This window comes from Microchirus variegatus (genome assembly GCF_963457635.1).
Source record: "Microchirus variegatus genome assembly, chromosome: 9".
NCBI lineage: Eukaryota > Metazoa > Chordata > Actinopteri > Pleuronectiformes > Soleidae > Microchirus > Microchirus variegatus.
This window is the reverse complement of record NC_139810.1, coordinates 19,158,776-19,175,252: the sequence shown is the minus strand read 5'-3', so window position 1 is coordinate 19,175,252 and position 16,477 is coordinate 19,158,776. Positions and strand designations below refer to the sequence as shown.

At 39.3% G+C, this 16,477-nt stretch overlaps 1 protein-coding gene across 1 annotated transcript in view; it reads left to right on the top strand.

The window, feature by feature from the left end:
* Positions 1 to 16,477, top strand: part of cntn3a.1 (contactin 3a, tandem duplicate 1) — a gene marked incomplete at its 3' end in the record, with an annotated part of 60,468 nt that overhangs the window by 14,673 nt on the left and 29,318 nt on the right. Inside the window, exons 4-7 of the mRNA XM_083895119.1 lie at positions 5,379 to 5,474; positions 12,696 to 12,899; positions 14,102 to 14,204; positions 14,510 to 14,694. Coding sequence (XP_083751245.1) covers positions 5,379 to 5,474; positions 12,696 to 12,899; positions 14,102 to 14,204; positions 14,510 to 14,694 — 588 coding nt within the window. The remainder of the gene's footprint in view (positions 1 to 5,378; positions 5,475 to 12,695; positions 12,900 to 14,101; positions 14,205 to 14,509; positions 14,695 to 16,477) is intronic.

Genomic DNA, 16,477 nt, shown 5'->3' with positions numbered 1-16,477 from the left:
TAGCAATGTAATCTATATTTAGTAAATTATTCAGGGTAGTTAATGCTGATGAAGATCAGTGTCTTAGATTTGTGCCAACTGCTGATACCCCACAGCATTAAATTTGTATTGCATGAATCTACATGTATTTAGTTCAGATAGCCTACATTTAAATCCTCTGAAAGATGGATGACATAACAGGTTCTGTTACCATCTGGCCAGGGCTTAAACGTCTAAAAGTATAAAGGTTCTTGATCCTGTTGACAACGCAGACTTAAATGTTTAAAAGGTTCAGCTCCCCTGCTGCACTGCTGGGAGGAATAATCTAGTTGGTTATCATGCCAGATTGAGTTTCCTAATCTCCCAGGGATGTTTTCGCTGTAAGTGAAAGGATTATCCCTGCTGGAAGATACAACTTTATACAACAGATTCCAGGGCCTATAATGTAAGTGAACTAGATGTCTGACACATTGAGGGAAGATGGTACAGCCTATGCAGTGCTGCTTATTCAGCCACAAGGGTAACACCGTGTTTAATGAAGGGTGAAATTGCTGTATTTATGAAGGAAATGCAGGATGCGACTCACTTGTGTCTTTGTGCTCGTGATTCCTCCTTTCAAATTCAGTCCTGTAATTGCACCTCATATAGGGCTGATCAAACGCAACCGCCTTATCCATATAATTACTTTGCACAATTTCTATCTCTCTGTATTTCGTCCGTCGTTTCTATTAGCTTTGTACGCTCTACTCATTGTTGGTGCCTCAGGTAGAAGTTAAGTCTGTTTTCAGCTGAAAAGCATCTGAGGAAGGGGCGATAACATTCTTATCAGTGCTGTGATGCTAAGTGCTCAATTTGGGTTTTAGATCATCTTTCAAGGAGGGGAGCAGTGGGCATTTGTCTGAATGCCTCACTTCACTGCAGTGCTGTAGATGTCAGGAGAAACCAGCGGTAGGGCTTTGTGAGAATTGGGCCTCATTGATGCTTATCACTCCTGAAATGTCAAACGTCACTCAATGCTCGTGCTTCACTGCATGATGGTTCCCTGAGAACTCTTAGATAAGTCATTTTATTGCAGGTATTTATTTATATTTATTTGCCTTTATAAAACAGATTTATTGCAGCTTTTTTTACTTACTTTTGTCTCCTTTTAGATACTTTAAATTTTTACGATTACTAGGTAATAATAGAAAATACTTGCATAATTTAGAGAAAGCACTCAACAGTACTTGAACATGAATACCAATCACCACCAAAATCTAATAATGTTTTTGTTACTCGGTTGCTGCAGAGCCCTGTGGAGAATTACTTAACTGAGAAGAACTCACTGGAGAATAAGTTGATAAGTAAAAGCCAGTTATCTGGACATTCTGTGGACTGTTTCATTGAAGACACTGTAAAGGCTCTAACATCTTTCGACTATAGACATAATTTGCTGCATTCGAAGCGGTGCTGTGATGCATTTTGATAACATCTGGACAATGAATCCACACTTGGGAGGATCCAGGCCTTGAGAGACAGCTAGAGACTGGAGGATGAGGGATTTCGATATCAAATACAAGTTAATGCATTAAAGTAATCTAAATAACATCTTCTTCATCTTCATGTATGCATGATATAGCATTTTCAGAACTTTTTAAGGGACTGAGGAAAAAGTGAGTGGTAGTTGAAAATGATCTTTGGAATGATGGCATTTCATGGTGAAGATTAAAAGAAAAAGAAAAAAAAAACACAGTAAATGCCACCACATTAAACTGCTTCTGCTACCTTTAAGTTCATCAAAAATTACATTAATATGATCACATCATGAGCTGGGCTGAGCCTCTACTATGATTACATTATGTAGGATTGACACTGAACTTCAAATAACAGGCAAATGTCCCAATATCACAAACTGTCCTCCTGCTCAAACTCTAACAGAATGGCTTCATTTTTTTTTTTCTCCTTCTGCAATCGCCTCTCATTCATGACAATGGGTCACATTGGACTAGCAGGCCCAAATAAATTCAAATTCACATCCAATTTCATGGATCTGAAAACACTCAAAATAGCCTGAACCCAGCCATGGAGAGGCACATGGAGGTGCAGACCCATGATAGGCTTGATAAGATGATCCACAGGGTACAGAACAGCTTGGGTTGTCAGGCATTGTTGGCTTTTAGTGTGTCTAGCTCATTTATGCCCCACCATACTCCAAAGGAATATTAATCAGGAGAGTTTCACTCTTAGTGGGAGTTGAGCAGCCCCGGTGTTTTCTATTCCGTGGGCCTGGTTGTTTATGGTGTCCGCTAATGGAAAGAATATCAGAACAAAATTACCCAATTGTGTCTGGCCTCTCTGATCTATTATGTTTTCAGGCACAGCTTTGTTTACCTGACGGTAATGACACACAGATGCTTGTTTAGGTGTTTCATGTACCGTACACACTATTGCCAAATACCAAACCACCACATAAACCATTTCTGTGATAAAGACCTTGCCTGATGTAGCACAATAAACCCTAAATGTCCTGTCCATACCCCTGTCCCGTCCGTACCCCCATTTTTAGCAAAATACTGTGGAAAATGGCATTCCAATTGCTAAAAAGACTGGTTTTCTGGTGTTTCGGATACTAGAAATAGAAGATAATATGGAATAGTGTTTATCTTTTGTTTCTTCATTTGGGTATACTCTATGTACCTTTACATACAGTCTTACAGTTGTCCCATCAGTACCCCCTTAGTGACCCATTCAAAAAAAGAGCTGTGTCATCGTAACCGAGACGTGTTGTGCAGAGATCTTTTAGGATACTAAGCCCAAAGTATGTACCTTTGAACTGCCAACATCAATTTTGAAGTATATTGAAGTTGATTTTTTAAACAAATCTTCACAGTTTTATAAAGCCATCCATTATTTAGACTTATATTTTATAGGAAAAGGGACTGAGGATGACAAACACACTGGCAAAAAAGGAGTGTGTGTGCGTGCGTGCGTGTGCGTGCGTGCGTGCGTGTGCGTGCGGGTGCGTGCGTGTGCGTGCACTCGTCAACCAGTAGAAAGTGTATGTGTGTGTTTTTTGTGTGTGTGTGTGTGTGTGTGTGTGTGTGTGTGTGTGCATATTTGAGTGCCAAAACTGGCAGGTAGTAGAAGTTGCAGCTACTTGTTCATGGACAAGCAGCATTTGGTTTCGTACAAAAAACAGGGAACCACCTTTTGTTCACAGCAGACAGCATCACGTAAATCCATAGCTGTAAGTCACAATAACCCGAGTTATACAGAATATAACATATTATCTTTTAACCAACACTGTTCTTTAGTGATTTGAACTAGAACTGCACTTCACATGTTGAGTCAAAACGGTTGCGAGGATATTGTGTCACAGTTGAAAGCAAATTACCTTTTGTGCAGTAAAAATAAAATAAAATGTTTCACATGAGCATTTTTTTCATATACTAACATACATACTAATATAAAAAATAAAATAATTATGGAAATCAGTATGATTAAAATAGTCACTATTTAAAAAAGGACCTTTCAATAGCTTGTACTGTTATATGAAATACATTGTTATTACAGTGAACCTAATGTTTTCTCTTACCCAGGTTGGTTTTACGTTTTACACTGTTTTTTTTTATTCCACAACTGCTCTGGAATATCAACAGTGTGCAGAATATTTACTGAAACCCTTGGATCGAACCATTAAAAATCCTTACTACTGGGATATACTGTCTGACTCAGCAGGTTGAGCCGTGGCAGAGCGGCTGTAGTTTAATATGTTATCAGAGAGCGAGGGCACGACTGTATGCTGATGTAGGTGAAACGAACGAAGCACCTATTTTTACTTTTGGCGCTGTCACTCCGTCTGTCAGCCAAGCACTTTGGTTTGGACTGACATATTGGCACAGATATTTATGGTCCACAGATGAAGTAGCGTAAGGACATTATCTGAACATTACCACACTGTGGTAGTCGGTTGATGTTTTTGTGACATATAGGAGGTGCAGAATGTACTGTATATGCCTGACACAAATAATGGCTAAACCCAGTTGGCTCAGTTTAAAGGTCCTGGTATTGTTTCTGCTAAATAACTGCATGCTGGCTTCTGCTGTTTTTGTTTATCACTTCATATTGAAATATTAAAAGACATCAGATAAGATAAGATGAAACTTGTATGTTTGGATGAGCCAGGGGAAAGATAATTTTATTTCTGCCTCTCTGCGTTGCCAATGCTGGTTTATTTATATCGATGAGCTAGTGTATGGCTTTCAACAATATTAGATACTGGAAACAGTGCTTAAGCTTCAGTTTGAATTAAAGTTTTAATTTTAGCAAGTGTTTTTTTTATTTTTTTTTATTGAGTTTGTAGAATGTACTGTGAATAACCCGCATGACAATTTGATGTGACTTGACGTTCGGTCATAATTGCTCCCACAAATATATCTGGCAAACACAGCATTAAACAAGATAATGGTGAATTAACAGAGTTCTCACATTTCCTCAGGGGCTTCGTCGGATCTAGAGAGATTTATTGATGTCTTGCTGTTTTGGAGGGACCAAAACTGTGCCGAATCTGTTCATGCACAGAGAGGCTGTATGTTAGTTGGCAATACACATGAATCATCCATAGATTAAGAATTGGCCACTGACGCGTCAGCTCAATCTGTCTGCACCAAATATGAAAGCTACTAATTCATTTGTGAAATCATATGAGCTTTGCTCTTTCAGCTCTTTTAGTTAGGCTGATGTAATACTGAGCCGCTGAATGCTGTTTTCCCATTACTGACAAAGCCTGTAAAGATAATGCAGTTGATTCATTATGTAGCTCAGGTCATTCTGTTGTGCAGGGTCTGTCATTTTGCATTCTTCCTCTCTGTTTTCCAAATTCACTCGTGATTATGTCTTCATATGGCAGTGTCATATTTGGCTGTGCTGCCTGCGATATTTCCAAGAGCCTCAGTGGGCAACAAAAGGCAAAGACTTCAAGGATTGCTGTCTCTATTTTCTTTCTCTCATTTGGTTGTCAACATGTAATCGGTCTCCATACAAATGATGTTTCAGTCTTAGTCATTTAATTGTTGCTGGTCTTGTGTGCAGTGGATGAAACACAGAAAGTGATAACAATGTGCACTTCCAATTAAATTCACTCATGTGTGACTTATACTTGAGGAATTGCTTTCTGCTACAGTCAGAAGTGTTCAGGACTTTATTGCACCACATGTGCGTTTATGCAAACATGGCACGAGCGGTTCATGAGCATTTGCATATGCATGAGTTCTTCATTGGTCAGTATCAGATTGGAAATGATTGAGCAACCACAGACATGTTTTGTGTTTTCATCTCAGCGAGGCTATCTCTGTTTGCTTCCTGTGTGCTGCTTATTGATTTAGAGTGAAATGATTGTGCTTTTGTGTTGTGGTAAACAGACCTGGGAAACTTCAAGACGCAGAGAAGAAGTCCAGTGAGGGTCCGTGAAGGTCAAGGAGTGGTCTTGCTGTGTGGCCCACCGCCTTACTCTGGAGGTAAGTTTTATCTCCTACAGTATGATATACTATATTATACCTCAGTACTCATTAGTCCGTCTGATCAGCATCAGTGAATGTGGCCAGAAAGTGATTTTCCTTGTCTTAATTCCTCATCATGTTCCTGTTTAACTGGATAAAATGGAAGTCATGTTTGCGCTGTTCCCGTTAGATCTCTTGGCTTTTTGTTTTTGTTGAGATCAGTGTAGTGGACCCATTTTTTTTTTTACTTTGGGATAGTCACTTTGGGCCTGTGGGCCTCATTTTCATTGGGCACAAGGACAAACTTTGGCATCCAGAGTGGAGAGTCTGTCTGTGGCTGGGTCCCTGCCAGGCTGAGTAATGGACCTTCTCTCTGGAGGTGCTTTGTTTGCTTCAGATCAGCCCTTTGCCACCATGGCACTATCAGTGAGAGTTAGTGACCAGTGTTATTAACTTCTACTCAGGGGTCTGAAAATGGCTTGTTGCTCCACCAGACAGTCAGGCTACTTTTCTCGTGTGGATTTTTTTTAAGGCTTGATGTTGAAGAGTATGGTGGTTTTATTATAGTATTAGTTTGGGTTAAATGTACAGTCATGCCATAATATATGGTATTTGATGTGTCAACATCTGTGATGAACTGGTAGCACTAATGCAACACTAATACCATGTAGCATGTCAGTGAATAATAGTGCAGAATGTAACTGAAATGATGAAGTGTGTAATCATTTTGTATACAAATATGTATAAAGTAAGATGCAATTTAATCAGTGGGAATATTACCATTTGATCATCTTATGCTTATAATTCTGCTGGCCTTATTAATAGGTTACAGAATTATGTAAAACCAAACCAAACTCAGTTTTCCAGTTTTTCCCTATGCCATTCCAATATAATATATGAAAGGAATTCAGTTATATTGTCTGTGAAAAAACAAAGGAAGCAAGTTTATTGTTGTGAGATTTATGTAACAGACTTAGTTGCTTTGGCCCCTTGTTGTTAAACTGTGTTAAAACACTGAGCTTAAAACCGTTTGTCTTTTTTGTTTAACTGTCATCATTATCCCAATGCGGAAAAATGCTCTTCAGCAGCTGCAGAGAGATGTTTTTTGTGTCGTATAGTCACAAGTATACCCGGCTAACGCTGTGCTTACATTTGTAGTGCTTTATTTTCTATGTTATAATGAGAAATCTCGCCTTATGTTAACAAGAAAAGCTGCAACAATGAGCCATATGCTTACATTTGGCAGCCTTGTAGTGTCATATTTTTTTTAAGACACATTCCCCACTGCAAGGTGTCCAAATGCCAACACACAAACTAACCACCTGAAAACTGAATAGCAGCATTGTCAGGACTGCTGTACTGAAGTAACAGTGTCTTGACAATGGCCAAAAATATTTTGGACTGCAATTTAAATTCAATGGTTTATTCATTATTCACAGGAAACGTCACCCGTTTAGCCAGGACGTTCGCAACATTCTGTCTTTCTTTATGGCAACATAAAGAATTGTCTGCTGTGAAAGCGCTTGGAAGTTTGGACGAGAAACATAGGCATGTATTGCAAGCAATATGGTGTGATATTGTTGCATCGTCATTTCAGTCAGTTGCTTATAGTGGAGGCACAGGTTTACAAAACATGATATTCACTATATGGTAACTGTTCCTACTGGGAGCAAATGTGATTTATTGTGTAAGAACAACCCTTGTATTTTTTGCAATTTGAGGCCAGAGCATTTACATTATATGTTGACCAATCTTCTCTTGACATCAGTGATGTGTGCTATGTTTGTAGTGTAATTACATATATACTATATGGCGCAAGCTCAATGAGATGTTACATTCACTGAATGTTCAAACGTATTTCATATGCTTTGTTTGACTGACCCCTTAGTTACACTTGCATTTTCAAACCTCACAGATTATTCAGGAGCCCTTCTGCGTGACTCTGGAAATGAATGTATTGAGTGGTTCTTCCCAGAGATTATGAAGCTTATGATGCGAAAAAAAAAAACATCTGGACTTTTAAAGCACAGGAACAAGGTGGATAATAAATCATGTTTGATTCTCAATAATATCTAAAAAACTTTTGTTATTTGAAAACCTGTGGACCTCACCTCCCGTTCACATGAATCGTCTTTGTTATTTCATTCCTCAACATGAATGGAAAGCGTTTTTTGTAATATTTTGTTTTAACTACTAGATGATTCACTGAGCAGGGCCTCTACTCTCTTTGCTTCCTTTAGTTTCATGCAATAACGGGATTTTAGAACACTTATGGCACTTTTCCACTATTCAGTTCAACACGGCTCGACTGGGCGCATATTTTTTTTTGTTTTTCCTTTAGCGATTGTACCTGGTACTTGTTTTAGTGCCTGCCCTGGTGAGGTTCGAAGTGAGCCGAGCTGATACTATAGGTGATGTGGACAGACTGCTGTGCACTGATTGGCAGAGAGAGCGTCGTCACTGTAAGGGTCATGAGCACGCCGTCCGAGCCGAGCTGAGGCGAGCCAAGCTGGAGCTGTGTAGTGGAAGTGCCCTTACTGTAGGATATCAGTGCAAGTTTTTTCCATTCCAGGCCATTTCCCTGTTCGTCCACGTTGACTCTGCGTGGACAAATCAGCACACAACTCCAGTTTAAATCTGTGCAGACCAGTAGGGTGCACTGACATTTGGAAGGGCAGGGGTGAAAATTTAAAAGGACACCTACTGTGCACTTCTTTGGCAGGCGCCGGCCCTGGGGACTAACCCTTTTTGATTGTAAGGTAAACTTAGGAAACAAAGTTGCAAGGGCATCTTATAGGGCACTTGAAAGGCACTCGTGTTCTATAGCAACCACCAAATAACACATTTAAATGAAGACAACACAAATGAACAATCATTACATGCACAAAACGGAGGGCATTTCCCTATCAATGGATCAATAAACAAATATAAAAAAAAAACAATAATTGGCCCACAGCAGTATGCATAAAGTGTTACTGCTTCCCTTTATTGGGAATCTATTATCAGTACAATATCAGAAATCATGTAATAAGTTAACAAGTACAATACCTCTGATAAAATATAACAATATTCACTTTGTCTATACGGGGTGTTAACAGATTAAAGATGGAGCTTTTGCTAATACAGCAAGCATGGATGGACATATGCCCATAAAGTAAATATAATAAACTACAGTCTCTTCCACTTTGTCATGTACATTAAATTGTTCTCACAGATATCTTCATCACAGTGGTGGACATGGAATTACATCAAGATTCTTTGCATGATTCAATTATCAATATTACGTCACATAGTCAAAATATATTAGTTACATGAGCGATTTTTATGAGCTTCTCAAAAGCTCATAAAAAGCACACACAAAGCTTTTTTTGTGTGTGTTTGTAGGCAATTGTGTTAAGGGGAATGATGGATAATTGCTAATCTTGCTCATATTCATTCAAATGAAAATGTCAGTTTTACTTCCCTGCTTTCTTTTTTATCAAACACACAAAAAGCCAGAGCCTGCTTTTGTCCCGTCTTACCAGTAATGTACTCGCTGCTTTTATTTACACCGATGGCCTCTTTTTCTCCCTTCTTGTTTTGACGGATCATGTCTGTGCTCTGGAGACCTATAGCACAGTGTTTGGAATGATCCATTTTCCTGACAACATTTTCAGCCGCTGCCATTGTAGATTATGTCTATTATGGAGATGTTGAGGGTGTTGAGCTGCACTTTAGCATAAATCATGGCCAATTTTCAGCATCTTTGCTGAAAGGCCAGACTGACCGTATTTGTTGTGGTGATGTTTTATCCATCAAGACTTTTGTACATAGACAAACATACACACTACACTCGCATGTGTTTTTCCTGCTTTTGGACACAGTTTGTTTTTTAGAGTGAAGAAAATCTAATCTAACCATTTACGAACAGGTTTTGCAAATAAGGGTTGTATATCATCAAGTGTTGCCAGCATATCTGCAAATGTAAGACATTTATGGGCATGTCAAACACAAATACCCCAGGTAGAATGAGGGTGTGCTGTGTGATATATTTGTGGCACTGTGGCTGTATTGTTGCACATTTGAAACAAAGAAAATCTGCCTGGCATTTAAATACACTCTCAAAGTGTTGGGGAAAAGTGAGAAATATGCTCCTATAAATGGTGACAGGACACAATTCATGCTCGGCACAATGCAGCCGTAGACATGGATCAGCCTCATCTCCCCTTTAAAGGATTTCAATATCCCATGCATGATTCAGGAAGCCATTATTTCATTTTAACGATGCCTCAGAACCCACAAGACAGCTGCGGGAACTAGTTTCGTGTGGCGGCGGATGCTCTAAAACTGAAAAGCAGGTTCAGGTTGTTAGAGAATGGCCAAGATAATGTCAATTATCCAAGAGGAGTTCCAGCGGCATTCTCTGAATGTGCTGTCCTGAATTTGCAGATGTAGATGTAGTTTTTTTTTCCCCCCCTTTTTGCTTTGAGAGCGTCTGAATGACTTTGGTTTTCCCAAGACCTAATGCATCCTGACCTCCTTTTACTAATGGAAATGGGCCTTTTAGATTTACTCAAGGCTGAAATCGCTTGTTCTCTGTATCCACTGCATCTACCCCAAAGCAGAGTCTGCTTGCTGGCTGGTAACAACACATATAGCTTGCAGGGATTTTGTCCAATGTGCGTGACCCGAGCCCTTGCATCGAGTGAACTTGTTGTGTGTTATGAATACAGAAAGGTGGCCCTGGTTGGTGTCTGGAGAACAGACTTAGGAGCCCAAAGTTTGCCACAAGTGCATACACTTTTATTTTATATGATACACAGTGTGGATCCAGCATGTCCTTGGCCTGTCATGTTCCATTTCTCTTTGCTCCTCTCAGGTCATTAAGGAGGAATTGATGCTGCCTGTTCATTATACAAGGGCTAAATGGAACCACAATGAAAATCTGCCACTCACTGTCACTCATGATTGCATTATTCCATTACTGCCCATCCACAGAAGGCTCTCAAGTCAAATCATTAAGCATAGCCAATGAGGCTTTTCCGCTTCCTGTTTCCTGCTTCCTGTTTCTCACCATGAATCTTTTAGCAACAAATTGGTTACCTCTTATTCGCTGTTGTTCCAGTGCCCTTCACCTTTGCACGGTATTGTTTGAAAAACAGACATTAAATATAAATAACGTTGTCAGGATGAGAGCCACCATGTATTATTTAGAGGAGAGGAGGCTATCACAGCTGTTCCTGTGCGGCTCAAATGGATCATGTTGACGCTGAAATGGACCGTGTTTTTATTATGTGTGTCAAATGAGTGTATGAAATTCACTGAGGAATTAGTTCAACATTTTGAGAAGATTAATACTTGACAACAGTTTAACTCCATTTTACTGGATCTCTAAAATGTCATTAAAGAATGTGAATTTTTTTGTTTTTGTTTCAAAGATAGAGATTTTGGAAGCTGATTAAAAGACTCACAAATGTGACCAATCCCATGGGTTTAATTGTCCATCTTATAAGCCCCAGTAAAATTATTTTTGATTTTTTTATGTGGATTAGATTTGTTTTAGCTTTGCAAAGAGTTGTCCAAATTGCTTTTTTCTTTTTACTAAATATTGCAAGATTCCTTTTATGTCAAAGCAAATCGATCCATAACTACAAGTTATTATCATAGTTATTGAGCAAACAACAAAACAAATGTTTGTTTACATCATGTACAAAACACATTCAGGCTTGCGGTGTGTTTTTGGGATGACCACAAGGTCAGTCACAAGGTTTGCATTAATATAGTTAAAGCCCCACACATCCTTGTGTCAGATGTGAAGAATACTGAGTCAGTCGTTGAGTGTCCAACTCACTTCTCAATCATTCTCTGTAGTGGAGTGTCGAGTCATCTTTTACAAGATAAGTTTTTTCCAATGGCCAAGATTGCTTTTGGGACAGGGATGCAATATGGTCCAGAGCAATCTATCCTTGTGTCAATATGTCAAAACATCATCATTCTTGTTTTATAATGTTGCTGATTGGTAGTTCATAGCTTCTCCGACTCCACTCCATTTGCTTGATCACACTGGGAGTCTTAGACAGCAACTTGTTATCACGGATGATGAATAGTAAACTATATGTGGTACAATACTGAATAACAGGTTCTCGAAAACATTGGTTTTATTATGCATTATACAGTTTCTTAATGCAAAAGCCGCAGCTTGAGTGTTGATGTGAGGCTCACTGCTGCTGCGTGTCAGCCACAAAGGGAGATGCTTGTTATTGTTGTTGTTCTTTTATGAACAACCGCTGTCTGTGTTTTTTAAATAAGTTCGTATTGAGTCGTAAATCCTTAAGCAGGGGAATAAAAAATAAGACGGGGCATAATTTAAAGATACAGTGGTAATACAATTACAGGGTTATTTTATTGTAACAGAGGTGACTCTGGCAGGAAAAATAATTTAAAAAATGATCATGGTCTGTACTGTAGCCAAAAGGTTTTAATGATCATTGTCAGAGTCCCCCTCATTTAAGATCCCGTGTCATAAACCATTGTGCTGTGATTGGTGTGATCTGTGATTCAGACCTTATATTGTATTTCCTGTCTCAGCAGTGTCTGAGGCAACATGAGCTTCTTCGCTGTCTTAGCCCTGGGCCGTAATTGGCCTGAGTGCCTGTCACCCCACTCCTCATTTTTGCATCTAACCTTTTAAGACAAGCGTCCCACTCCAGTGGAATGTAAATGTTCCGCTGCAAAGCGAGTCATTCTTATGAGATCATGGCACATAGTGTGTCAACATAGTGCATTTATAATTCCTCAGTGATGAATTGTGTTTCTAATTTTTTAATTTTTAATATCGCATGCTTCACTATGCGCAGACGGTAAAAATGTAAACAAGCTGAGTCATGTTTTGGGTTGTTAAATTTCTTCTCTTTGGGAGAACAGTATTTTTTACACAGGTGGACACAAATGGGTGGTTAACAGCTTCATAGTTCATAAATGGTCTAAAATGACTGTATAGGACTAATATCAGTATCGGTAGAGCTGTAAGTAACAATTATTTTCTCGAAATGATTGACTTTTAATGATTTCTTTGTTATCTGGAGCGAAGAAACCAGAAGATATTCACATTTAAGAAGCTGAAGCATTCAGAAATCTTGTTTTAATCATGAAAAAAGCTTCAAACGAATCGATCAATCGAGTAGATACTCGAGTCTGTGGAATTGGACACAAAAAAGTCTCCATGTGTCTCACATACATGATGTCTCATATCGTTCACAGAGCTTACCTTCACATGGATTTTCAACGAGTACCCGTCGTTTATCATTCAGGACACACGGCGATTTGTGTCCCAGAAGACTGGCAACCTCTACATCGCCAAAGTGGAACCCTCTGATGTGGGCAACTACACGTGTGTTGTCACCAACACGGTCACCAAGAGCAGCGTGCAGGGACCACCGACTCCTCTCGTGCTACGAGTTGATGGTATGAAAGTCATCATCGTTGCTGAATTTAACAGAGAGTGAAATGTGATTTATTTGTGAGACTGACCTACTTTCAAAATGCAAGTGCTGCGACTTTAATTAGGTGTAACCTGCCAAGATGAACATTTTGCCAGCGTGTTCATCTGTTGCCAGAAAATTGAATTATATTTTCCTTATTTATGAACTTTTTTTTTCTACCTTTTCTGTCTCGACTGTTGTGCTTGGGCTTAAACAGGTCGTATGAATGTACTGTGCTTTTACTGCTCACTTTGTCCAACAAGTTTGGTTAAACAGGGAGATCAGATTATTATAAAGTACTAGTGCAGTGCCCGTAGGAAGTATGTATTCCTATAGTGGGAGCTGAAGAAGATTTTTCAGTTATGGTAATCGATGATAAGGAATGTAAAGGCTAACATCATACAAACACTGTGCAACCTTATTAGGCACAACGCAAATGTCATTCATTTTCGATTAGCATTAGTGTAGCTAGATGTTGTGACTGTCAGCCATGCCAGCTAGCTACAACATGTACGGTGTGCCTAATGAGGTTGCACTGTGTTTGTATTATGTTAGCCCTATGCTAATGCTAATCGTAGCCTTGTTAGCTTACCATTGGAAACAGGTTCCCCAAGTTAACGGCAAAGTAGTAGCATGCTAATGCGAAATAAATATGTGCTTGCATATTGGTGAATGGACACCGACTTGGTTGTTTCAGTATAACACCATGTTCTGTGGTGAACCAGGTGGAAATGTCTCACCCACTGTGAGGACAGCCTCTTCACTCCCACCTCCCTGCTCCGGACAGCGCAGCTTCTGTTGATGAGCCGCTGCTTGTCTGGTGTAGCATGATAAATCAGCGAAAGTGCAGTGTGAAAAATCAGCGAAAATTACTCCAAAAAATTTGAAAATCATGGATGCACACCTTCAGGCCATGCTCAACCCATATCCAAAGTCTTAGGGCGATCTGACTAACGGTCAGCGAGATATGCCTGTCACAGACACACAGATAGACCCACAGACGCAACTTGCTTTTTTCTGTTTTTGGCTTTATTCTGACTGACTGGTCATCTTTTTTGTCATGTTACAACAAAGTAGGTGTTTAATAAAGCTCAGTAAATGTCTGTGTACTTTATAGATATTTTTCATAAAAAATATACACAAATAAGCTACGTTTTTATTCATTCCTTACTTTTTTTCTTTCAGGTGTGATGGGTGAATATGAGCCAAAGATCGAAGTTCAGTTCCCTGAAGTTGTCCCTGTCGCTAAAAGCTCAACTGTCAAACTGGAATGTTTTGCACTTGGAAAGTATGTCCCACTGTGTGCTATTACACTCTTCGCACATTTGCATTGCCATTCCGAGTTGCCTGGCAATATGTAGAGAGACACTTGTGAAGTGATTTGGAGAGCAGCGGATTTCATGTTTTAATGATTCCTTCTTGTTCTGTATACACAGAATATACAAAGGAGAAAACACTTTCCTGTTTCACATTAATTAAACAATGCCGTGGTTAGTCATAGTGTTATCACACGTGTCTTCAATTAAGCTAAATCCCTGGACAATCATCAGGAGTGTTCTTCCCTGTGACTGTGTTTTATTGTTATATCCATAGCCCAGTGCCAACCATCAGCTGGAGAAGAGTGGATGGAGCCTCTTTTGGCAGGAAAGTGGACATCAATAAAGCCAGTGGAGTTTTAGAAATCCCTTACTTCCAGCAGGAGGATGCAGGGTTATATGAATGTGTGGCCGAAAACAGCAGAGGAAGAAACTCAGTTAAAGGAAAGCTATCTTTCTATGGTGAGTTGGAAAATTCTTCCCCTGATTTTTCTGCATGTACGTTTATAAGTTGACTCCAAATTCTCTGTCCTTTCAGATTCATAACCTGTAAAGTTTCACTTCTACTTAGCCTGACTGAAAATCGAAGGCTAGCTTCGGTGTGACTCTAACAAAAAAAAAGATTTTATTTGTTGTCATGCAATCTGTAGCTTTTATTCGAACTCATATATAACTGCATCATGTGGACAAATGTGCGCAGCTTGGTAGTAAATTACGCTATTACCAGTAGTTCATTTCTGACAAGCTTTTTGTATTGTGCCAGCGGCCGACAGGGTCCCACAGATTTATACCACCTTCCAGAAAGAGGTGATTTTTCCGTCACCAACACTGGACTTATGGCCCATATTGTGAGAAAGCTTTAATGGCCCTTGATGAAGGATTTTTATCCTTTCACTCTCCATTATTTTGCAGTTTAGGCACTGATGATATCTGCCCACAAGGCCCAGTAGGGACGTGCTTGACTGAAATCATCAAATCCAGATTTTTCTTTCCTGTGAAGGAGGATGTCTTTGATATGATAATAGAGTTTTTCAGCACCTGTGGGTACAGATGAAATGCTCACAGTACCCGTAGGTAGGTTGGAGATTAAAGATGTCTCACTTTCAAGAGAAGCACCTTGTCACAGTGCAAGAAAAGAGACTGGATCTTGATGAGCTATAGGTCTAATATTTGGGAAATGGTATGATCACGTTAGGGTCATTTTTGTGATTAAGGTCAAGCTGTTTCAACAACTTGTATCATACCATGCCGCATGGCTTATATACCTTTTCTCTACTGTAGCTGTGTGGAAGTCATGTCTCCCCTCGTAAGATTTAAGTCTTGTCTTATCACAAAGCCCCACAGACTGGCCTGTCGCCAGGTGATAAAAATCTGTAATCTCGTTTTAAACTCCCATAGACAGGCGTTTGTGGGACATCCATCAACTCTGTAGCAGAATAGCAGAATCAATATAGGGATGTGGTGTTTGCGACACCCAGCCGATGCGGGCGCAGGAACAATAAGGGTTGACTTCTCTTTCGATTTCTCACTTAATTGTCCTTCTGTAGTTCTGGGGGATTATCAAATCAGATCATGGCTAAGCAGCTGACTGTTACTGAATGGGCTCACACACAATAGCTTTGACTTCATCACGACTTTGTTTCCATTAGGTTATCATTGGTAACAGTGTGTCATTTTTTTTTAAGCAAATGTATTTGATGTTAACTGTTGTTAGCTGTTGTTGACACTTATTTTACTAGAATTCACAACGGACCCTTTTTTATTAGTTGCATTTTTAAATCAGGAAATATATTAATTCCCATTTTTTTTAGATAGTATTTAAAGATCGAATATGTAATATAATAATATTCCTACTGTAAAATATCTATAAACGGCAAGACTAATGTTAGGCAGTATATTTTGTTAAGTAGTGTACTTACATTGGCATCCAAATACATCATCTGTACAGATTTTTTTCTTTTAAGGTGTTTGGCACACAGTTTTGAAACACCAACTGATCTGGATACAATGAGCCAACCTACCCTCAAAGCAGCAATTCTGCGGGCCACAGAGCACTCTGTGACTGATTTAAACAGGTTCACTCATAATACTTGCAGCCACACTATGACCCAGTGAGAGGAGAGACTGTAATTTGTATGGAAAAAACATTTGGTTTGAATCCCTGTTTGCCTCCCTAAAAAGTCCATGACACAGATTTTACCGTAGACATGTTTCCAGCTGTGACTGTATTATTATCTGCATGGAG